The sequence below is a fragment of the Mustela nigripes genome, chromosome 15, assembly GCF_022355385.1.
Source record: "Mustela nigripes isolate SB6536 chromosome 15, MUSNIG.SB6536, whole genome shotgun sequence".
NCBI lineage: Eukaryota > Metazoa > Chordata > Mammalia > Carnivora > Mustelidae > Mustela > Mustela nigripes.
In genome coordinates this window covers 84,156,440-84,179,609 of record NC_081571.1, presented here as the reverse complement: position 1 = coordinate 84,179,609, position 23,170 = coordinate 84,156,440, and the positions used below count along the sequence as shown (strand labels likewise).

General features: G+C 60.4%; 1 protein-coding gene across 8 annotated transcripts in view; it reads right to left on the bottom strand.

Moving 5' to 3' along the window:
- The window catches only part of ATP11A (ATPase phospholipid transporting 11A), a 105,644-nt gene that overhangs the window by 7,919 nt on the left and 74,555 nt on the right, over window positions 1–23,170 (bottom strand). For 6 of the 8 annotated variants that reach the window (XM_059377892.1, XM_059377895.1, XM_059377893.1 and 3 more), the window contains 11 exons: window positions 15,824–16,005; window positions 13,510–13,761; window positions 12,317–12,491; window positions 11,088–11,190; window positions 10,728–10,873; window positions 10,222–10,281; window positions 9,341–9,468; window positions 7,660–7,795; window positions 2,737–2,802; window positions 1,995–2,098; window positions 699–864 (listed from right to left, as the gene is read on the bottom strand). In XM_059377892.1, coding sequence (XP_059233875.1) covers window positions 699–864; window positions 1,995–2,098; window positions 2,737–2,802; window positions 7,660–7,795; window positions 9,341–9,468; window positions 10,222–10,281; window positions 10,728–10,873; window positions 11,088–11,190; window positions 12,317–12,491; window positions 13,510–13,761; window positions 15,824–16,005 — 1,518 coding nt within the window. Of the gene's footprint in view, window positions 1–698; window positions 865–1,994; window positions 2,099–2,736; window positions 2,803–7,155; window positions 7,246–7,659; window positions 7,796–9,340; window positions 9,469–10,221; window positions 10,282–10,727; window positions 10,874–11,087; window positions 11,191–12,316; window positions 12,492–13,509; window positions 13,762–15,823; window positions 16,006–23,170 lie in introns of those variants that run through there. The other 2 variants (XM_059377897.1, XM_059377900.1) reach the window with 2 other exon arrangements.

The following is a 23,170-nucleotide window of genomic DNA, read 5'->3' as shown; positions in this document are numbered from 1 at the left end:
GTGAGGGGATGGGGGACGTGCCCTCCCTGAGAACTCTGAGTGGCAGCTGCCGCGGTCCTTAAGCTAGGTGGGCTGCACCTGTCATTTCTCTCCTGAACACGGAGTCCAGGCTGGGGGCCTCAGTTTGGGATGGAGGAAACCAACGACCCCAGTGCACCCCACAACTTCCCAACACACACACTAACATCTGGGCACGTTCACCGCCCCTAAAGCTAATGCACTTTTACCTCCAAAGCAAGGATTCAACCTACAAGCTTCCTTAGATTTGCACAAAGGACTCTCCTTCTGCAGCGGCTCGGTCCTCTCCTGCTCTCTCTTTACTCCCGCGCACCAGCTTCTGGGGTCGGATCGCTGGTCACCCGGCACCTCCCTGCCTCCACCTTCGCACCCTCAACAGGACGGCCTGGACTGACCACGTGTCCCAGCACGAGCCTCTCCTGCGTTCCCTCAAGCTCCCGCTCTGGCGGGGAGCCCCCTCCACCCCGCAGCCCCGCCCACAGCCCCACCCTGCCTCCCACCCCGCAGCCCCGCCCCACTGCCCCCGGCCCCGCCTTCAGCCCCGCCCCAACACCCACGGCCCCGCCTTCAGCCCCGCCCCAACACCCATGGCCCCGCCTTAAGCCCCGCCCCACCGTCCACGGCCCCGCCCCGCAGCCCACAGCCCCGCCCCGCAGCCCGCAGCCCCGCCCCGCCCGCACCTGGATTCTCTCGGTGGCGCTGGGCCACAGCTGCCGGCACAGCACCTTCTTGAGGACGTCGGGGAGCAGGCTGACGGTGACGAGCAGGATGATGACCAGCCAGGCGGGGCCGCTGGACAACATCTGGATGAACACATAGTACATCCTCTGATAACTGAGGAAGGGCCTGGAGAGACAGATGGGCCGGCTGGACGTTACCCGGGGCTCCGCTCTCCCTGCCCGGAGGGAGGCGCGGGCCTTCGCGTCCGGCCCTGACCCTCTCGGGGGTGGGCACCTCGCTCGCGGGCAACGGCCGCAGGACGGCCCTGTCCGGCTGGGCGGGAGGAAGGGCTTCCACGAAGTCCTCCCAAAGACAAGGCCGTCCCCGGGGCTGGCGACCGCACCGGACACACGCAGGGTTCCCGCCCGCGGCGCTCGCCAGCTGCCCCGGGCTTGCCCTCTGTGAGAACAGCTCGCGTGGCCCCTTCGGGCACATCTGCGATTGGAGAAAGCTCCACCGGGCCCCACAGGGCTCCACGGCCAACAGGGAACCTGGCTAGTTCCGCTGTGTCTACGCCCCAGGCCGGCAGCGGGCAGGCGGGCGTCTGGGACAAACGTGGACATCGTGGCCAGGAGCTGGGGCAGGTGGGCTGGAGGCCGGGAGCTCCGCACCTGCGGGTCCCAACGAACCTGCAGCGCTCGGCTCTGGCCACTAGGGGTCAGCGATGCTGGGGGGCGGGAGGGGGGCCCCTCTCCTGCGAGGGACGGGACCCTGCACCGGCCAGGCCGCCTAGGGCAAGGCACGCCCAGGCCACTGCACCGGGCACCCCCGTCCCAGCCGTGCTCAGGAAGCGCCCCGTCTCTGGCAGAGGCACGGGTACCCTGACCAGCAGGGACAGAGGCTGAGGCGACCCGGTGAGGAGGCGGGGCCGCCGCCCTGCCTGGGTGGGGGCTCGCAGGCAGCACACAGAGGGCGATGAGCACGGGGTTCTGAAGGACACATAAGAGCTCACGGGGCAGGCTAGTGCGAAAGGACGGCCCAGGCAGAAGGACCTGCAGGAGCCAAGGCGCGATGGGAAATCCCCACAGCAGGCGCCACAGGCAGCTGCTTCTCGCCCTCGTCTGAGGCCACGGAACGAGCACCACGGTTTCACCGTCCCGTGTTCCACCTGGCAGCCACGATGAACCTCCCGCCCGGGCCGCGGTGTAAATGACTTCCCTTGAGGGGCCTCGTCTGACCTGCAATCTGGAGCAGGGCCCCCGCGGCCACCCCAGCTCAGCTGATCCCGGGCCACGTGGCGTGGCTCCCCCACGTACCAGATGATCCCTCCCCAGAGCAGGGAGAAGATGACGTAGAAGAGCAGGGACCCCCAGATGACGAAGTGGTTGATCCAAGTCCAGTAGTGCGTGTCCAGCGCCAGCTGAAAGACACACACCAGCCGTGAGGCAGGCCCTGGAGGGCCGGAAGGAGCCGCGGCCGCACAGACCCGCCGCTGGGAGAGAACGAGGAACACGCTCCACCCCGACCCACAGCAGCCAGAGCGCCGGCGTAAACCTGCTGAGGAGGCACAGAATTGAAGGCCCCCAGAAGAGAAAGAGAAGGCGGTGCCCCGGCATCCTGGGGAGCCCATCCCAGATCGGACCGGCTGCCCCATCCTTGGTGTTCCTGGGGAGCGCGTCCCGGACCAGCCGGCTGCCCTGCCCGCTGCGTTCCCGCTGCGGAGAAGTGGGGGCGACCGTCTGCATGGCCCTGGACCCAGCACTGGGCTTGCCTCTCAACAGAGCTGAGTTTCCCATAACACGTTTATTTTACGGTAGATTTTGACTGTATCGGAATGAGGCTGCTTGTCATTTGAAGGAATTCTAATCTGACTCACTCCCTCCTTTATCTAAGTTCACTTACTGGGTCGCCCGGGACCTGGCGTGCTGCGCCTCCCCTTGACTTCACAAATGACTGAACGTGACCCCAGAGGGTGGCCCAGGACACAGGGGGCTCCAGCCCAGGCACAGTTACAAGGAACGGGGCTGCTGTATCAGGAAGGGAGCCGCAAGCACTCACCTTTAGTGTGACTGTAAAGACCATCACGGTGAACACCAGCGTCCCAAAGGTCCAGTTTCCAAAGATCTGTGGGGGGAACCGTCCACAGAGTCAGCACTCTCCACACTCGAAAATGTTAGAGAATGCAGCTCACTGCTCTGGTGGGCCAGTGCTCCAGGCCCCGAAGACACAGGGACAGGGAGTAGCCGGCTATCGACACCCGGGGCACCCCAGACCCCTGGGGACCCTGCACTACCCTCGGGGGACAGGCCAGCGGTCCAGGGATGGGTTCAGAGCGGCTCCTGCACCGACCCCTCGATGTTGGCCCCCTTGATCCTCCCCAAACACCAGTCCTAATGTGGCAGGTGGACAGGAGAACATCCCCGGGAGCCAGAACGCCAGTGAGCACGGTGCCGGCCGATCTCTTCCACGTCGTGTGTCATGGGGAGGAGACACGACGCAGCTCCCGCGCCTCCCTCCCGCCGAGAACAGACTCGGGAGCACTGGCTGCCTCCTCCGGGCTCAGCTCAGACCCCTGCCCTCTCTGGAAGGAAGCCACCGGCAGCAGCACGTTGCTTGCGAGCAGCTAGAGGGGACGACCGTGTCCCAGGCAGGGACCCCGAAGAGGGCTCTCCCCTGGATGTGCCCAGGGCAAGGGGACTGGAGGCGGACAAGACAGCTGCACAGAGGCCCCGGCAGCCAGTGCGACGGCCAGACCCACAGACGCGCCACAGCCCCAAGGAAGGCAGCCCCCACCCCGCCCCGCACGGTGCCGCGAAGCCGCACGAGGTGGAAACACAGGATCGAATCACGAAAACAAGACATTTCTCAACTACAGACACAGACACAGAAAACAAAATACCGACTTTCTCTCAGGAAATCAGTCTGCTGGGGATTTTATTCTCCTGGAGATTTCTCCAGAATCCCCTAAGCACCGACCCCCTTCTGGTTCCTGTGAACCGTGCCTCTCAGAAAGTGGTCCTCGTACTTTTCAAAAGCAAACGGCTCTACTCCACTACTACTCCACATGGCTTCCTGTGAGCTCGTTTTCCACAGAGCAGACACAGGTGGACACGGAGGCAAGCAGGATTCTAGAACTTGTGTGAGGACAGAGGGCCCCACAGCCCTCACCAGCAACTGGGCCTCATCCCTGTCCGAAGGGGGGGATCGGAAGGGGGCTTCCCTCGCTCAGACACACACGCGGGTGACTCTGCCTCCAGGGGACCCCTGCCAAGGCCCAGGACGGTTCTGGCTGCCACGCTAGGGAGGGGTCTGCTGCCTGCACAGGGCGGCCCCAGAGACCCGAACTCCCCAGCCCCAGAGGCCACCGTGCCCAGCCAAGAAACTCTGACCAGAAAGTGCGATCTCATCAGTGTTTTACTTTGGGGGCAGGACAAACTTCAGAGTCCGAACCCGGGAGCAGTGTGGCCGCAGCCCACAGAGATGCCCGGCCAGCAGGGTGTCGGAAACCGTGCCGCCATCTGGTCTTCCGGGGCGGCCGACGCTCGCAGACGAAGGACAGGGTGAGCCTACAGCCAGGCTGGCGTGGCCCTGAATCTGTGGGGCCGTCAGCGGGACCTGAGGAAGGCTGGCCCCTCCGCTTCCCGACACCGTGGCGGCCGTGGTCACCACCCCCGCTTGGCAGGGCACCCGGCAGGGTTTTGGAAGGGTCAGGTAACAGCAGGGTGCAGGAGCGTGCGCGCGGTGGACGGGCAGCGTCTCACCAACAGCATCACGAACCGGCCGGGTTGCAGAGTGGAAAGGGCGCAGACCGGGGGTGACCAAGCAGGGCTGCCAGTGTCTCACGCAGGAACGCACGGGTCTCAGCTGTCATTTCTACAGGCGCGGTGACAACACACGGCCGTGTCTGCTCCAGAAATGTGAGTTTCGGTTTCAAGCTCCAGCAGCGAGGACGCATCTGCTCTGCTGTCACCTGTGCCCTCAGCCGGTGGTTTCCAACTCCCTGGGACAGTGGTCAGGGGACAGCTCTGGGAACACCCACCGAAGTCCTCATTCGTGGTGGGGGAGCCCTCAGGCTTTTGTCATTGAAGTTGTTTGTCGCTATTTTTATGGGTTTTGGGTGGGGGGAGATTAAAGTGTGCCCAGAGGGTTTGTTTTCGGAATGACATCGGTCCCTGACCGCCGGTCCCTGACCGCCGGTCCCCGATCTAACAGAGCACCCCCTCGGCACAGACCACCAGGGACACCTAGCCTCATGCACGTCTGCAGAGCCTGTGAGCCTCCAGCTCTACCTCGCTCGCCCTCTGGCTCCCCTGCCCTCACGGGAGCATCTTGCAGGAAAGCATTCTGCTCCTAAAATCCCTCAAATCCAGACCAGCCTCATTTCCCGATGCAAGAATACTCCACAGCCAGCACCAGCGTTTTCTCGAATCACGGCACTAAGAACCCGCCGTTTGTCCTCGATGTTGTCTGGCCTCTGTTACCACGATGGCAGCGGAGCCCCAGCGCCCAACACGAGCACGTCCCTTCCTGCCTCTGCAAGCTTGGGTGTGCGTCGGAGGGAGGAACAGCTTTGGCTCCTGGCGTCTATGCAGAAAATGCTCCTTAAGTTAATTTCTTTTCAGGAAGTGACCGTGACTGTCCCCCACACCACAGGTGACCTATGCACGTTCCTACAGAACGAGGCAGCTCTCCAGGAAAGGGTCCTCCCCTACTGAGCATCAGCGGGAGGACTTCCGGACCGCACCACCACAAGCTGCCCCCGAGCGGGAAGGGTGGGTGCCCGGGGCAGGAGGGACAGTACATTCCGCCAACTCCTGCTGCCCACCCCTGGGACCCCAAGGGCATCGTGGGTCTCCGGAGACTGGCCCTCGAAGCACCTGGGTTTGGGGGTTTGTCCGAATCACTGCAGGATGACACTACAACGCCGTCTTAGTCTTGTGGGCGATCGAACTGTCTTACCGACGAAGCAAACAAGAAAGGCTCCATCTGGAGACACGGAGGCCCCGGGGCGAGGGGTGGCTAGGGCTCCAACACCGGACATTTAGCCCTGCTCTGCGCGCAGTGGTCTTGAGCAACCCAGCCTTGTGCGGCTCCTGCCCTCCCAGGGATACGGGAGGGAAATGAGCCTCACTTGGGACCCGGGCGCCGTGGCTGCCATCCATCTCGTTCTGACAAGCCCGGCCCTGCAGCTCCCCTCCTTATGGAGCACCACAGGCCTGCAGGAGACTTCGCCTCTCAGAGGCCGTGGACAAAACCCCAGCTCAGCGCCCCTGCTTGGCACCGACCACCCCGGGCCTGGTTCCTGACATCACCAGGCTTCCGAGCAGCTTCTCACACGACAAGACGTGGGTCACGTCCGGACAGGCAGGCGAGCAGGGCTGAGGCCCGGGAGCCGACAGCCAGCACGGGGCAGCTTCGGGGCTGCTCTCCGGTGCCGTGGACGAGGTCCGGCTGGGGGCACATCACGGCTCCAGGGCCTGGAGCACAAGGAGGAGACACTGCCTGGGCCTCACCAGAGACCATGTGCCACACACGCCAGCCGGCACAGCCACGTCCAGGGTACACGGGCCACACATGTCTTTGCACGCGTCCACTCGCTGCTGAAACCGGGCAGGACCGGGCGTCTCACCAGGAACTATGGAGTCTGGGGCAATGAAGGAGCAGCATGGAGAGTAACAGCAGCGGCGCCGCACGGAACCGCGACCCGCGCATGGTCACGTCATCCGAACTCCAGCTGCAAGCGACGGGCAAGCCACACCGCGCCAGGAGGTCTCTCGCAGAGCTAACAGGCCACCTCAGTCCTGACGTCCCGGCTCCGGGGACCTGGAGTCCTCGTGCTTTCTCAGACACAGACAACAGCCCCCCTCAGGGCCTGGCCGCAGGAAGGCATGCGGAGACCCTGCAGGAGGACAGTTTGGGGCTGGCTGCCCTGGAAACTGTCCAAGCAAATGTAGACAGAGGACATTCCCAGGAACGCTTTAGAGAAGTGAAATGAGGTCTTTAAAGCATTTCCGACACCAGTTTAGCGAACGCTGACTTCCACGGCAACAAAGGAGAACAGCCCGTTCGTAATGCAGGGAAAGAACAGGTCACCACGTGCCAGGAACAGCGGGTCGCCTGGCGGGGAGGGACTCACGTCCCGCAGCCACCAAACCTGGGCAGCGCTCCAGAGGGGACAGCCCTGGAGCACACCTGCGCATCCCCCGGAGAGTGCCGGAGGCCTGGGTCGGCTGCGCTCAGCGTGGTGTCCCCATCAAGCCTCCCGAGCCTGCTGCCGCCACGAACGGAAGCTCAGACGGATGCGTCATAGACCACCACTGCCTGGCGGGCGGGCCCCACACAGAACTCCAGAAACAGCACGACAAACAACCGAATGCAGACACACCCGTCTAAGGCAGCACCGGCCCCGCGTGGGAGCCGGCGGCCACTAGCAGGCTTCTACCGACAGAGCACACAGAAGAGGGCACAGGTGAAAATATTTCGAGAAATATTTTATTTTTAAGGCACTCCAAAACACAGAGGACAAACCCACAGTTTTCTTACCATGTGTGTGTTGGTGGTCACTATCTGAGAGTGGGGAGGGACGCCCGTGGCAAAAAGACAAAAGCGAGATAGGAATAAAACATCCCCCGAGGTTACGCGAACAAGCAGGCAGTCGCCTGCCCACCAGCAGACTCTAGACCTACTCACCGCGAGCGGCAGGTACTTAATGCGTGTGAACAAAAGCTACATGTTAAATACGAATTAATTCCCGCAGGAAATGAGCCACACCTGAGCCACGGAACGGAACAACAGAACCGTGGTGGCAGAGAGCCACGGGCCTGGGGCTCCCGGGGGCACGTCCAGCAGGTGCAGAGGCGCTGTGGCCTCGAGGCACTTTGCTGGACGGAGGCCCCGCACCAGGCCCCTCAGACCACCCCGGCCCGCGCCCGTACGGGACCCCCCCACGGCCCGGCCCGCGTGGCGCGGTTCCACACTGACCTGTCCGTTGCTGGTCACTGTCGTGTTCTCAAACATGAAGTAAGCACCGAAGAAGAACACCAGAGCGTCAAACACGCCCAGGAGCGTCCAGTAGATGAACACGCGCCAGCGGAGGAGGGCGTTCTTGGCGATATCTCTGTGCGAGGGGACAGGGAGACTGCGGGTCAGCGACAGCAGACTCTCGCCTGGTCGGCTGCTCCACACTCTGTAAGGCCATCGGGCCGGGAAGGCCCCCTCAGTCACGGCGCTGTCCCCCAGCCGCAGAGCCCGCTGGCGCGGCCACACCACGAAAGTGGGTCGTAGAGAAACAGGCCCGGTCCACAGGGTGGGTGGTCTGTCCACCGCAGGTCACCCTGCCCGGCTGGCCTAGCCCGTCCCTGCCGGACCCCTCCACAGCTGCACTGGGGCTGGGCACGTGCTCTGACCCCACAGAGCCTTCCGGGCGGATCCCGCTGGGTTCCTCCTCACACCCCCAAATGTGTCCCCATGTCACCTTCTGCCTGCCCCTGGCCGCCTGCTGAACGCCCTGTCCTTCCCCAGCACCTCGCCCGGCTCCACAGAGTCCCGGGGACAGCTGGAGCACCAGACTCCCGCACCAGTAGCAGAGTCAGAGCCCAGCCGTCAGAGACCATGCCCAGCGGTGGCACGGGACCCCCCACCCAGGACGACGTCCCCGTAGGATCAAATGCAAATGGCACTCACTTCTTTCCCTCCAGATGGACGCTCACGTGACAGACTCAACCTCTGCTCTTGCGCGGACCCAGGACGCAAGGTCCCCACGCGCTCCCGCGACATACGGGCTGCGGGCTGTAGGCTCATGGCACATCTCCCGGCACAACTCCTCCACCCGTGAGTGCACGGGAAGCTGCTGCACGGGTCCCTCTGGAGGTGGGCCTAGCCCAGCACCTACCGCCTCCTCGCACGCCTACCCCCCCACTGAACGGACACACAGTGAGCTCCACACCTGCCGGCTCGTCGCCTGTGGGCGTCACTGGGGCTCGGGGGCTTCCAGGTCCCGTGTCACGGAGGACACCCCGATGGGGGCCGTGGGGCTGGCAGGTGCTCTGCGCTGTGCAGACCTGGGACCCACCGTGTGTGCGTGCGCATGCATGTGCACAGAGACGGAAACCAGTAAACCAGGGCACCCAGGGATGCTGGAGAAAGACTCAAAGAACCTGCGTGGCCTTCAAACCGTTCTGATGTGAGAAGTTAAATTTAAGAAGCCACAAAACCAGTAACAGCCTGAATCTGCCAGCCAGCTTGGAGGAAATTCCGAAATGGCAGAAGAACACCTCTTCCTGATTATCAAAGATACTTCTTAGCCAAGGACGGCACTCTGAGATCAGGTCTCTCAACTTTCCCTTTTATCTCACCAAATGGAGCGTACTCGGTTTTTAAAGGATCATTTAGGCTCCAAATCCACTGGGGTCACCAGGGGGCAGAAACCCGGATCCTGGGTCTTTCTGGAACTGCTGAAAAGACCCTCTGGCTTAACAGGCACATTTCAAAGGCAGCACAAATCCTCTCCCTAGTCTGAGGTAGGCGGCTTCCCCCAAAACCCTCTCTGGTGGCTGGGAGCCCAATGGCCACGGAGGGCTCTGGTCTGGCAGGACCGGCGTGCAGGGCCGGGGGGCACCAGGAGCGCTAGTGAGCCCTGAGGCCTGCCCGGCGCGGCCAGTACCTGTAGAGGGAGGGCTCTCTGCGGAGCGTGTCGATGCTGACGTGCTGCTCCATCAGGCTGTACAGGAGAATCGGGAGGGACGTAAAGCTGATGTTGTACAGGGTCAGGTAGGCGGTGTCGTACAAAGTCTGCGGGAGAACAGCATCGGCCTGAGAACTGCGCTCCGCGGGTCACCACACGCTCTCACGCTACGGTGAAACGTACACGTCTCCTCCGATTCGCAAAGACCCGGACCCAGCACCCCGACCCGCACAGCGTCCCTCCTGCAGCTACGGACACAGGGGCGTCTTCCAGTACATCCCCCTGCCCACGGGTGGGTACAGCCATGGCCGACACGGGCGCCCCCGGGACCCGCCCCACTCGGCCGCTGCAGGCCGGCAGCACGAACAGTGGCTGAGAAGTCCGCCAGCGTGACCGTCCGGCTTCAGTACTCCCTGGCCCCGGCCCCTCGGGCAGAAGCAGGGATGTGACGGGAAGGGGCCACCGCACTCCCAGGCAGCTCGGCACCCCTGAGCGTGCAGGCATGCGGGACGGGGACTCAGATGCCATCGATCCCTCCTTCAGGGCGGAACCACCGCAGCCCTGGGGATGGGTGAGCGGGTCACCTCGCTGTGGCCACGCGGACAAGCCCACGGCAGCCGCTGCGCCTCCGCGTCTGCTCCGGACCCTGCCGGCAGACGGCTGCACGGGGGTGCGAGGTGGAGACCGCGACACCCCGGATCGACTGCCCCTGCAGCCCGCTCGTCCGTATGGCCGACTCGCCCCTGCAGCCCGCTCGCCCATATGGCCGACTCGCCCCTGCAGCCCGCTCGCCCCTTCGCCACCCACAAGGCCCGGGCAAAAAGGCCCAGGGGAGCATCTGACCCGAGAGCCGGGCGCACCTGCTGTGAGAACCCGCAGAAGAACTGGTACAAAAACTGAGGGAAGATGAAGCAGACGTTCTGGAAGGGAAGCCACACGCGGGTTAGTCCGACACACGCCGGGGACCACGCCCCCCGCGCCACGCCTGAGACACGCGGCGTCTGCAGCAAGTGACCCCGCAGCTCCTGTGCTCCCAGGAGGGCATGAAGCCTGCTCTCGTCTTGACGGCATGAGCCGCAGCAGCTCCATGAGGGGACAGCGTTCTGGGACACGGCAGGGCTGAGCGCAGCCAGGAAAGAGTCCGCGTGACGGACCAGGACAAGGACTCCTCGCCAGGACACACGGCAGAGCCTTCCCTCAACCACCCAACTGCCAGGTTCCTGCCAGTTCCGCACCGAAGCTGTGTGCGCAGAGGTGCGTCACCCCCTCTCAGGGCAACGCGACACCCCCTCCCTGCTGGCCTGTCCCTTCCTGAGCCGTCCCCGTGGCACCAGTGTGCCAGGCGGCCGCGGCACGGACGCCCCACCTTGTAGAAGAAGTACTGCACGAGCTCGGATATCCTGATGTAGTAGAAATGCCCGTGAACCAGCAGCATCTTCTTTAGGTGCTTGAATTTCGGGACCGCGTAGTCGCTGTTCCGGGCGGCCTGGCGACCCTCCTTCCCGATGACACCTGCGGGAGGGGTCCGGGCTCAGCACCGCACGAGGGGCAGCGGCAGGCGGCGAGACGGGCACCAGCAAACATGGGTGAGGCGAGGGGAACGCCTGGGCCGGTCGCACCCCACGCCCCTCGTCCCGCCGCCCCTGCGCCCGCGCCCCACGTCCCGCCTCATCCCGCTGCCGGTCTCCCCTCCCTGGCCGTGGGCTCCCAGACGCGGGCCGCTCACCGATGCCCACGTGCGCCTCCAGGATCATGCTGACGTCATTGGCGCCGTCGCCGATGGCTAAAGTAATGGGGTGCTCTTTGGAGAGTTTGATTAATTTAACAATCTGGAAAATAAGCAAACGGAGAATTTATGTCTTCTGTTTCCTGTTGGCCCAGATCGCTACCTAGGCGGAACACAGACGTCAAGTCGGCTGAGGAGGTCAGGACAGGGAGTGGCTCGGCGTGAACCTGCCGTCTGTGTGCAGGCTCGGCGCGAACCTGCTGTCTGTGTGCAGGCCCGGCCGCGCTGCCGACATGCGGGCAGAGAAGGTGGCTCGCGCGCGGTGGGCTGCTAGGCGACGGCTGTCCCTTGCTGCTGAGGCAGACTCAGCAGACGGGGTCCACGCATGCCCCGAGGACACGTGGACAGCACGCTCAGCCGGGAGACACGGCCCTGCAGGCCATCTGCTATGGGCATCTCTTTCTAAATAAGCTGCTTCTCGTGTTATTTTAACGCTCAGAGTTGTCACGCGTGCAAATCCGATCTGGAAATGGGACACAGGGAGTAATTTCAAGCGGGTGGTCCATTTCTCTGCAAGCTTTCTCTCCCTCTATGCATCTAAGGGCCGCGGCTCAGCAGGAGCAGAGTCAGAAACACGAACGTGTGCAAACACTTCCGAACGTCAGAAACTCAAAAAAAGACTACGTAACACATGAAAATCCAGCACAGCATCCTAGGCTTGCCCCTCTGGACAGGATGACACAGGCTTCCAGGGAGCCCGCGGAGGAGACGGGGCGGGGGGCGGGGCGGGGGGCAGGGCGGGACCGCAGCCGCTCGGAGTCTGGAGGCCGTAGGCGGATGCCAGCTTCCAAACTCCCTGGGAGGAAGCTACCCCCTCCGCGTCTCTGCGCTCCCGCGCGCTAAGGGACAGCGCTCCCCCAGGCACCGCTCCGCAGTGGTTCGTGCCACACCTGTCGCTGTGCTGGTGGCGGGCGTGTCGGAGCGCACCTGCACCCCGTCGCTCCCACGGAGCCTCAGAAACGGGGCTCCCCTGTACGAGAGGCCGTGCGGGGCCAGGGTCCCCGGCCTCCACCTCCCCGGCCTCCAGCGGGCGGCTTCCCACCCGACTCCGCCCGACAGCAGAGGACGACCCAGGCTGGACATTTCTGCCCTTTGTGCCTCTAGTTAAAGAGGGTGGTGCCTCGCCGGGCTTATCCCAACCGCGAGGGGCTGGGGGCTCCGGGGCCGACCTGGGCCTTCTGCAGGGGCGCCATCCGGCAGCACAGCACGGCGCTGCAGTTGCGGCAGATCTCCAGGAAGAGCTCCCGGTAGTTGCCGCCGCTGCCGTCCTCGCGGGGCTTCATGACCAGGGACAGCGCGGCTCCGTCGATGATCAGCCCGAAGTCCTGCAGGTCGGCCGAGAGCCTGTTCGGGCACACAAAGAGACACGTCACTCGGGAGCCGAGGGCACGCCTCGGAGGCCTGTCCCGTCATCAACCGACGACCGCAGACTGTTCTACCGGCACAGCCTCTAGAGCACCCCGGGCCCCGCGGTCCAGCGCAGCCGAAATGAAACACTCCTGCTGCCGGCGCAGGGCAGACTCCGAGCTCTGGCTGCGGTTCCGCGCGCACCTTCCGCGACGTCCACGCCGTCGGCCCAGAGCGCGCGTCCCGGGCCGGTGGAGCTCAGGCTCTCCTCCCGTAGCCTCGCCGCGCCCTCCCCGCCGGCCTCCCCGGGCGTCCGGCCTGGAGTGCGCATGTCTCTCTGCTGCGTTTCAAAGCTACGGGCACATCCCCGACCCCCAGAACAGCCCTGCAGGTCAGGAGAAGGGACGAATAACTTAACCCTCGCGTCCGATGACAGGGCTGCTGTCCCATCACCATGTCCTGCAAATCTAACACGTTCCCACAATTCTTAGTCTCGGACCTGGGAGCAGCAAGGGCCGCGCTGATCAAATGTGCGTGAACCGCGGACCGTTGTTGGAAGAAACAACTCCAGAGCACGTCCTGCTCGGTCTTGCGTTAGAACAGCTCTCTCTGCCCGACAGCTGCCCCGCGGAATCCACGATACAGCCCCGGCCTCAAAGCGGATGGGAACGACCCCCTCCCAGTACTTCCTAAGTCAGTCAAGTGTGCGTCCTTGTGTGGCATTTAAAAGTGAACACACTCAGACACACAAGTGCACACTCAAAGAAACACTCAGACACACGCACACAGACACACACACTCTCGCAGAGACACAGACACACTCAGATGCACATACACACACACTCAGACACTCACAGACACGCTTACAGAGACACACACACCTAAGTCTTCTGCAAAAACACCTCACAGTGGTCACGAAGACTAGCTCTGGCCACGTCCCACTGCTCGCCAGGACGACCCCCGGGGACGGACCCCCACAGCTGCACCCCCTGCAGCGGGCACAGGCCCCGCCTACCCCGAGAAGTTGTCCCTGGTGAGGCTCCCGCTGTGGCGCAGCACGGTCTTGCTCAGCTCGAACAGCACGTCGTGTAGGCTCTGCTCCTCCAGCCGCTTGGTGGTGAGCTCCAGCAGCTGCGTGCCCCTCCGGAACAGCCTGCAGGCATAGCAGGTGGCGGCCGCCGTCTCCATCTTGTCCCCGGTGAGGACCCACACTTTGATCCCAGCTTTCTGCAAGGCTTCGATGGTGTCAGCAGCCTTCTCCTGGAGCCTGAGCGAAGCAGGAGCGAGACCACGGCCTGAGCAGGCCCCTCCGACTCCGGGAACCTAGGCCACTAGCTCCGTCCCCACAAGCTAGAAAGCATCATGCCGTCAGCTCACGATGTGACCGTGGGACCCCCAGAGCTACCTGCACGCTCACGTGTCAACTCTACAGGAAAGCACCTCCTAGTTCCAAGCAGAGGCAGGTGTGCGACACTGAGAAGTGACACGTCCCTCTCGCACAACCGACGCTCGGTGAGCACGTGGCTCCCCGTCCACAGGGCTTCCCCAGTCGCGGGGGATTTTGGGCAACGATGACAAGAACCGTCACCGGCATCACCGGGGAAGACGGGGCCGGGAGAAGAGGTAGTCAGAGTACTCGCTGCCTCTTCCCTTTGGCCTGAGCTGGTGTAACTCCGCCTCTTAGCAGGGGCCCCCAAATACGGTAAAACACGGAGACAGCCGGCAGGTTCCACGACGGGCTCCCACGCACCACATGCTGGCCACGTGTCAGAGGCCGTGGGAAGCCCTGCCCACGAAGCACCCCCTCCACCAGAGCTCACGGGTGGGCCCCCATCAGCAACCCTGTGCTGGGCTGGAAAACTCTGGGCTCACAGAGCGACTCATGCGAGGGTGAGCGGCTCACACACTGGTCAGGCTGTCGTGCTGTGCGTGGGCGTCTGCCTCATTTGGGACCTGTCGTTCTTTCCAGCTTTTAGCGTCTGCGCTTTTGACAGGCATGTGAAGTGATGCACCTGTCCCTGCCCAGCACCAGTGGGTTCGGACCCCACTGTGCTGACCCGACGAGACTCGGTAAAGCCTGGAGCTCACAGGACCTCTGCATTCCGGAGGCACGGGAACATCTCATACTTTCATCAGTTTCTTTGGAAAATGGACACTGGGGACCAGAAACGTCCGTCTGCAGAGGTGTTTGTCAGTTTTAGGGAAAGGATTTGCGACTGAATGTCATCACCTCAAGGCCACTGGCCCTCACCTGCCCCTGGGAACCTACTCTGTTTTCGAGGTCCCAACTCCCCACGGAGTAGATCGTCTCCCTCAACCCTCCTGAGGGTGTGCAGGCGTGACTCGCCCATCCAGACTCTCCGCTCCCGGCACGTCCCTCGAGGACGGTCCCAGTGTCCCCCAGGCAAACGCACCCCATGCACGCCCCTCTCCCCCAGCACAGCAGGCCCCCGGTGCTGTCACATTCTAAAACCTGTCCCAGGCACAAGCCACATGTCCTTCCTGGGTCAGTGCCTGGACCCCATCCAGCTGAGCGACAGGAGGGACTTAAGCCGTCAAGTTGAAGTCAAGTGGCCCCCACTGGAGACTGGGAGGCTGTGGGGTGCTCGTTAAAGACACCGGAAAACTAGGCTTCTAGGGGGGACTGAAATGTCAGGCCCATTTACACCTTAAAGACTTTGAACCTTCACAGGAAATAAACTTGCAGTAAACAGCCTCAAGTTTCCACTTCATTCCGTTAAACTGGGGCATTTTTTTCTTTTCATTTCATGCACGCTCTCATGTCACATGGGGACACGCCCGCGTCTCCGTGCATGAGCCCCAGACTCACGTCCAGCCCCATCTTCGGAGCATGGGAAGGCCCTTGCCTGAAGGGACACATCTTGGTTATTAGTGGTGGTTTTTGCAATATTCTAATTCACAGTTTTACATTCCTTCAATGAGATGACAGATACACCGAGGACGCTCACATCTAAAATGTCACGCTTGAACTTGGAAAGGCAGGGGGAGAGCTCAGGGACAGAACCGCTGACGGAACTCTGCAGAATGATTTCAAGACGCCCGTCTCTCCGGACGACTGGTGGCACAGTATGAACGTGCCAACCACTCCGGTCCCTCCGGCAGAGCGCGACTGTCAGGGCCTCACTCACGGAAGGTAAGACACCGTCCAGGCATGACCTCCCGGTGACGCCCCCCGAGGCCCCTGTTGTCCTGCTGCAGAAGCACGTCCCTACGAGGACAGGAGGGGCCCATCCCCCGGGCACCCCACAGGCCCCGCGGCCTCCGAGGGCCACCGCTTGTCTGAGGACAGGGCGTGGCGTGTACTTCACCTGTCCTCCACAGCCGTGGCCCCGAGCAGGATGAGGTCCTTCTCTATTTGCTCATAGGCCTCTGCTAATTTCTTCTCCCGGTCCTGGAGAGCCACCTTGGCGGCCTGCAACAGGGTGCAAATGCCCTCGTAGTCTTCCGGAGCGAGCCTTTTGTAGGCCACACACAAGGTCCGAAGTCCCTCCTGCAGGAAACAGCACAGTGCTCACCGTGAAGTCAAGTGTCCCTCTGCTGGAATGTTGCCTCTCCAGGGCTTCCCCAATATCCTCTCTAATCAGAAGGGCTCACTACAGAACTGTGAGCCAGCGAGCCCTCAAAGGTGGTGGTCACTGTATCTGAAATAACTGAGTTATTTACACCCACATTAAAGACCGACAACCTCACGGATGACAGAATTTCACACGGGTAAGCACGAGACTGACACGAGTCAGGGCCAGGAAAACAACACTTGGTTCTCTTATTCTTACCGATGAAACATGAAGCTCTTTCTTTTAGAGTAGTAATTCTAGATCTTATTGTCAACATTAAGGGATATTTCTAAAGCAACGTTCTTTACGCGGGAGTCTCTGATCCAGTGGGCTCTCCCTTAGCAACCACTGAAGGGACACTGCTCGGTCACGTGTCCAGCCTACCGGGTCCACAAGGCAGAGAAGTAAGAATCCGAGAACAGTGATTTACTATGACCAGAACTCCAGTGGCTGCGCGGGCCACCAGCCCACGAGACACGTTTGGGGCCCAAGGGCCACACACAGAGCGTTTTTATTTTTTTAAATTTCTTTTCAGCGTAACAGTATTCATTGTTTTTGCACCACACCCAGTGCTCCCTCTCTAATACCCACCACCTGGTACCCCAACCTCCCACCCCCCCGCCCCTTCAAACCCCTCAGGTTGTTTTTCAGAGTCCATAGTCTCTCATGGTTCACCTCCCCTTCCAATTTCCCCCAACTCCCTTCTCTCTAACTCCCCATGTCCTGCATGCTATTTGTTATGCTCCACAAATAAGTGAAACCATATGATAATTGACTCTCTCTGCTTGACTGATTTCACTCAGCATCATCTCCCCCAGTCCCGTCCATGTTGCTACAAGAGTTGGGTATTCGTCCTTTCTGATGGAGGCATCATACTCCATAGTGTATATGGACCACATCTTCCTCATCCATTCGTCCGTTGAAGGGCATCTTGGTTCTTTCCACAGTTTGGCGACCATGGCCATTGCTGCTATAAATATTGGGGTACATATGGCCCTTCTCTATCTTTGGGGTATTGAAAAACAAAAATAAAACTGGGGGCATCACGCTACCTGATTTCAAGCTTTACTACAAAGCTGTGATCACCAAGTCAGCATGGTACTGGCATAAAAACAGACACACAGACCAGTGGAACAGAGTAGAGAGCCCAAATATGGACCCTCAAAACTCCATGGTCAAATAATCTTCGACAAAACAGGAAAAAATATACAGTGGGAAAAAGACAATCTCTTCAATAAATGGTGCTGGGAAAACTGGGCAGCTATATGTAGAAGAATGAAACTCGACCAATCTCTTACACCGTACACAAAGATAAACTCAAAATGGATAAAAGACCTCAACGTGAGACAGGAATCCATCAGAATCCTAGAGGAGAACATAGGCAGTAATCTCCTCAATATCAGCCACAGCAACTTCTTTCTATACATGTCTCCAAAGGCAAAGGAAACAAAAGCGAAGATGAACTTTTGGGACTTCATCAAGATCAAAAGCTTCTGCTCAGCAAAGGAAACAGTCAAGGAAACAAAGAGGCAACCCACGGAATGGGAGAAGATATTTGCAAATGACAGTACAGACAAAGGGTTGATATCCAGGATTTATAAGAACTCCTCAAACTCAACACACACAAAACAGACAATCATATCAAAAAATGGGCAGAAGTAAAATCTTTAAAAAAAAAAAAAAATGGGCGCCTGGGTGGCTCAGTGGGTTAAGCCGCTGCCTTCGGCTCAGGTCATGATCTCAGGGTCCTGGGATCGAGTCCCGCATCGGGCTCTCTGCTCAGCAGGGAGTCCGCTTCCTCCTCTCTCTCTCTCTGCCTGCCTCTCTGCCTACTTGTGATCTCTGTCTGTCAAATAAATAAAATCTTAAAAAAAAAAAAATGGGCAGAAGATATGGACAGACACTTCTCCAATCAAGACATACAAATGGCTCTCAGACACATGAAAAAATGTTCATCATCACTAGCCCTCAGGGAGATTCAGTGGGTTAAGCCGCTGCCTTCAGCTCAGGTCACGATCTCAGGGTCCTGGGATCGAGTCCTGCATTGGGCTCTCTGCTCAGCAGGGAGCCTGCTTCCCTCTCTCTCTCTCCGCCTGCCTCTCCATCTACTTGTGATTTCTGTCAAATAAATAAACAAAATCTTAAAAAAAAAAAAAAAAAAACCACGGAGCACTTTGATCCCATCAGCAAAAGTCTCCTTCCCATCAGGACGAAGCAAACCATCACAACGGTCTGACAGACGCTCTCAGCACGACTTCCCTTCTGTCACCCCCCGTTGTTCCAGCCCTGACTCCACGGGTCTCGGGGGAACAGCCCGAGTCCTCCTGTACGAGCCGTCCAAATTTCCTGTAAGTGCCAGAAAATCCTTCCCATTTCTCACGAGTCCTCGGGTCTCCAAATGCGGCCAAAGGACCCAGTTATAGTGCGGCCTGGTCCCTCCTGGTGTCCTTGAAGTTCTTCAAAGCGTTGGTGTGAATGGTAAGCAGAGCTTTCCGAAATAAAAAAAGTTTGTTTCTAGAGGTAGACATGGGATTTCCGCTCGTGGAGCTGGGGAGCAGAAACCTTTCCTGACTCCTTCTGCGAAGTACTAGCCAGACCCCGCACACTGTGTATAGTACTCGCTGGCATACAAACAAAGCCAGAAAGACACACTACAACAGGAGAAAGTTCAACAACGTCTTCCAAATACAGATGGAAAAGTCCTCAGCCAAGTACCAGCAAACGGAACCCAAGAGCGTACGTGAAGGGTTATGCGCCATGACCGAAGGGTTTCTCCCAGGCAGGCGAGGCTGACTGACTCAGCAAGGGCGTGGGTCCATGAGCCACGTGATGGGAGCAGAAGGAAGCCAGCGCCCCTGCAATCACCTCAGTTGATGCAGAAAAAGTATCTCACACCAATCTCACACCACATCTCAATCCAACACCGTTTCATGATTAAAAACAAACAAACACTCCTTAAACAGGAATCGAAGGGAATTTCCCCAATACCGCAGAGGCCTTAGTGAAAACCCCACGCCAGCATTATACTGGGAAACACTTTGCCCCCGAATCAGGAACAACACCAGGATGCTCACTTTGGCCACTTGTATTCAGCCCAGCCTCGGAATTCCTAACCAGAACAACTACGCAAGAAGAAAAGAAAGGCATCGAATTGTAGAGGAAGAGGTAATGTTACCATGTTCAGAGTTATGATGACAACCCGGAAGATGCCAGAGAAAAACACTGGGACTGACAAATTCGGAAATGGTTGAAATACACAGGGGCGCCTGGGTGGCTCAGTGGGTTAAGCCTCTGCCTTCGGCTCAGGTCATGATCCCAGGGTCCTGGGATCGAGCCCCGCATCGAGCTTCCTGCTTGGCGGGGAGTCTGCTTCCCTCCTCTCTCTCTGCCTGCCTCTCTGCCTACTTGTGATCTCCATCTGTCAAATAAATAAATAAAATCTTTAAAAAAAAAAAAGAAATACAAAGTCTGCACACAACAATCAATTGCATCAAGAAGGTAAAAGATTTGTAGGCTGGAAACTACAATGTGTTGCCAGGAGAAATTCAGGAGACTGCGGGAAGGGGAAGGTTCCCGAAGTGCATGGACTGGAGATTCTCATCCCAAGCACAGCACCCGAAGCCCTCCATAGGGTCACAGTGACCCCGCAGCAACAGCCCGAGGGCTACACATATCCTAACATATTGTGGCGTCTCAAAGTTCTGAGATCAGCCTACAGTTTCATAATAAAAGAACAACAAAGTTGAAGGCCGCACACTTCCGGATCGCCGAACTTCCTGAAAAGGGACAGCCGTCAGAACCGTGCCGCTGGCGACATGCCGGAGAACGATGGGGCAGAACTGAGCCTCCCGTGCACGGCCGGGGGTTCCTGACGTGGGCGCCAGGACCAACAGACAGGGCACGCATCTGTCCCACAACAGAGTTGGGAAGAGACGTGGCCACCTGCGGGAGAGTGAGGCTGGACCCTCCTCACGCACTTACAAAGCTAACTCGGAATGGGTCACAGGTGTCCACGTGAAGAAAAGCACGGGAACATCTTCAGGACCTCGCGGTTTGGCAACAGTTTTGTAAATGTGACAGTAAACGCGCAGGCAGCAGAGCACGGGAGATACACTGGACTGGGCTAAACCCTACAAGTGTCTGCATCGAAGGACACTATCAAGAGAGTAAGAACGCAGCCAAAAGAACAAAACAGTCACAAATCACATACACGTCCCACAAGGCGTTAGGATCCGGAATATATAAAGAACACCGACCAGCCAACAACAATAACAATAAACATCCCAGTTTAAAAACGGGCCAAGGGTCTGAAGGGGCCCTTGTGTGAGGCCCTCCCAATGGTCAGCAGCACGAGAATGCACGCTTGGCCCCGTGGCTGTGACGGAAATGCCATCAGCACCACAGTGAGACACCACTGTGTACCCAGCACAGAACTGTAACAACAGCAGACACTGGCGCGTGTCCACGAGGACGCAGAGAACCTGAAGCCCTCGTGTGCATCTGGCGGGGACGGGTGACAGCGCAGCATCTGTGGGAAGCAGTCTGGCGGTTCGTCAAGACTTGAACTCACGGGCGTCCCCACGTGACCCAGCAATTCCATCCCTGAGCATGTGAATGGAGTCCCGCAGGCTGGGCCCCAAACAGACCCCGGGACCAGCATCCCCACAACCACCTCTCCAGCCGCCGGACGCGCGTCAACACACGGATGGACAAACTGTGGCCCGTCTAGTGGACCCACGGGGCAGAGTGTTTTCCACCATAAAAGGCACGAGGCTCGGGACAGCAATGCCTGGAGGGGCCTGGAGAAGGCGACGCTGAGCGAGGGAAGGCAGCCTCGAGGGCACAGACACTGGACGAGCCCACGTGCACGGAAGACCCAGCAGAGGTAAGTGCATGGGGACGGAGGGCAGGGCAGAGGTCAGCAGGGCTGGTGGCGTGCGAGGGGAGACCTTGCTCCGTGGGCTCGGTTTCCGTTGGGGGTGACACTGCCATCGACACGGGTGAATCCGTGCTGAGCGCAGCTGCCCGGCCGAGTCTAGTTCCACGTACTGAGCACGACGAGAAATGGGTCACAGACTGAAACGTAAACCACACCAACGCGAACCTCGCGGAAGAAAACAGGAGACGCACTCGGCACTTAGCGGTGACCACAGCTCAGGCGGGACACACCAGATGCACGTCCCCGAGTCAGAAACCTACAGCCAGAGGCTCGGCAAAAGGCCCCGCAGAGAGGAAGCGGCTGCTGACGAGGAAGAAACACGCGGAGGAGTTAACGTCTTCGACTTTTAAAGAACCCTTAAAATCCTACCCAAACAACACAAAAACATCGCGCTGGACCATCCCGAGAGAAGAAAGCAGACACAGCAGGACGTTTTGCCGTGGACGAGGAGGGCACGCGAGCTCGCGGAGCTGCGGCCTGGGTGGGCGCGGCGGTCACGTGCGTGTGTGGCGCCGGCTGCAGACCGGAGACGCGGCGCCCGACGGGGCGGATGCCAGAAAACAGGTGGGAGTTTCTTAAAACACTAGATGCTGACACCACGCTCCAGGCCGCGAGCCCCGGAGACACGAGAATTTATGTACGCACGACCCAGACGGGTTACAGGCGGGTTTCTTTCTGGTGGCTTCACGCCGGGAACCGCCCGAACGTCTCCCAACGAGGGGGGGGGGCGGGTCCTCACCAGGGACGCGGCCCGGCCTGCGAGAAGCCACCGCTGGCCGCTCTGTGCCGTCACATCTCCATCGCTGTCCTGAATGCCGGGCGCCCGCAGGCGGCACACGGGCGGGGGGGGGGGGGGGGGGGGGGGGGGCAGCAAGGGGACTGCGGCAGCCTCCGTGAGCGTCTGCGGAGGACCACTGGGCACGTGAGGGGCTCCCCAGGCCGGGGACAAACCACCAGGAAGGAGCGGGACGGTGCTGTCCCAGGAGCCAGGTGGGAGACCCCACAGTCCCCAGAGGCTTTGTCTCTGGACAGGGAGGAACTCGGTCCACCCCAGCGATGCCTGGACCCACGCCACAGGTCAGAGAGCCGCTGTCTGAACAGAACTGTGCCGGGAACCGAGCCGTGGCTGACACGAACCCGGGGCAGCCCACAGGCGGGCATCCTCGGGCCAGTCCGGCAAAGGCCAGCAGGACGCAAGGGGGCAGAGAGCTCACCCACGGCGAGGGCACGACCCCAGCTGAGGCGGATGCAGACCCAGCACCGAGGGCAGAGCTGGCGGAGACACCGTCCAACGGCCGCCACGTGCTTCACGGGTCCCAAACTTAAATCCAGCCGTGCAGTGAGAGAAAGAGCGTCTGAGATGAGACGGACCCGGCCACAGCCTGGGGCCGAAGAGACACAGCTCGCTAGAGGACAGGCATGAAGACAGGGTGACAGAAAGTACCCACAACAAAACCGAGGACATTTTCCAAGAAAAGACCTAGGGGCCCACAAGGACCACGTACGCCACCCACAGGGCACTGCGGTTCTGGGAAAGGTGGGGACGGTGGGGACGTCATAAGGTGGGTATGTCGTAAGACACACCGGCAGAAAACTCCCCAGCTTGATTAAAAAAACCACAGACCCCCAGACCCAAGAGGCCTGAGCAGCCTGAGCAGGTGTGACCCCGAAAGCGGCCGCCAAAGCGACACAGAGAACGAAGACAGCAGGCGCCTCGAGGGAAAGGAGACGTGACTCCATCCCAGCACACACACGGCTGTTTCTGCACGGCTGCCCGCCACACACGCCCCGGGGGGCAAGAGGGGTCCCAGCAGGGGCCGCCGAGCAGCCACGGATGGTGGTGAGTGCACTGGAGCCGGAGGGGAGACCGGGGGAGCCCACGTGCCCCGATGCGCCCAGGCACGGGCGCCCTCGCTCCGCCGCAGAGCGCCATCCGTCCCCGGAGCTCTCCGAAGGAGGCCACGAAGGAGCCTGCAGGGGAGAGTTTAAAGCTGGTTACGGGATAAGGGCCTCGTGGACGGAGAAACCACACCGCCGGCCGCCTGTGTGCGGTGAGGAAATGCCATCTCTGAGGCTGGTGTGGACGCCCCGGTCCCCCGGAGAATCTCTGAGGCTGGTGTGGACGCCCCGGTCCCCCGGAGAATCTCTGAGGCTGGTGTGGA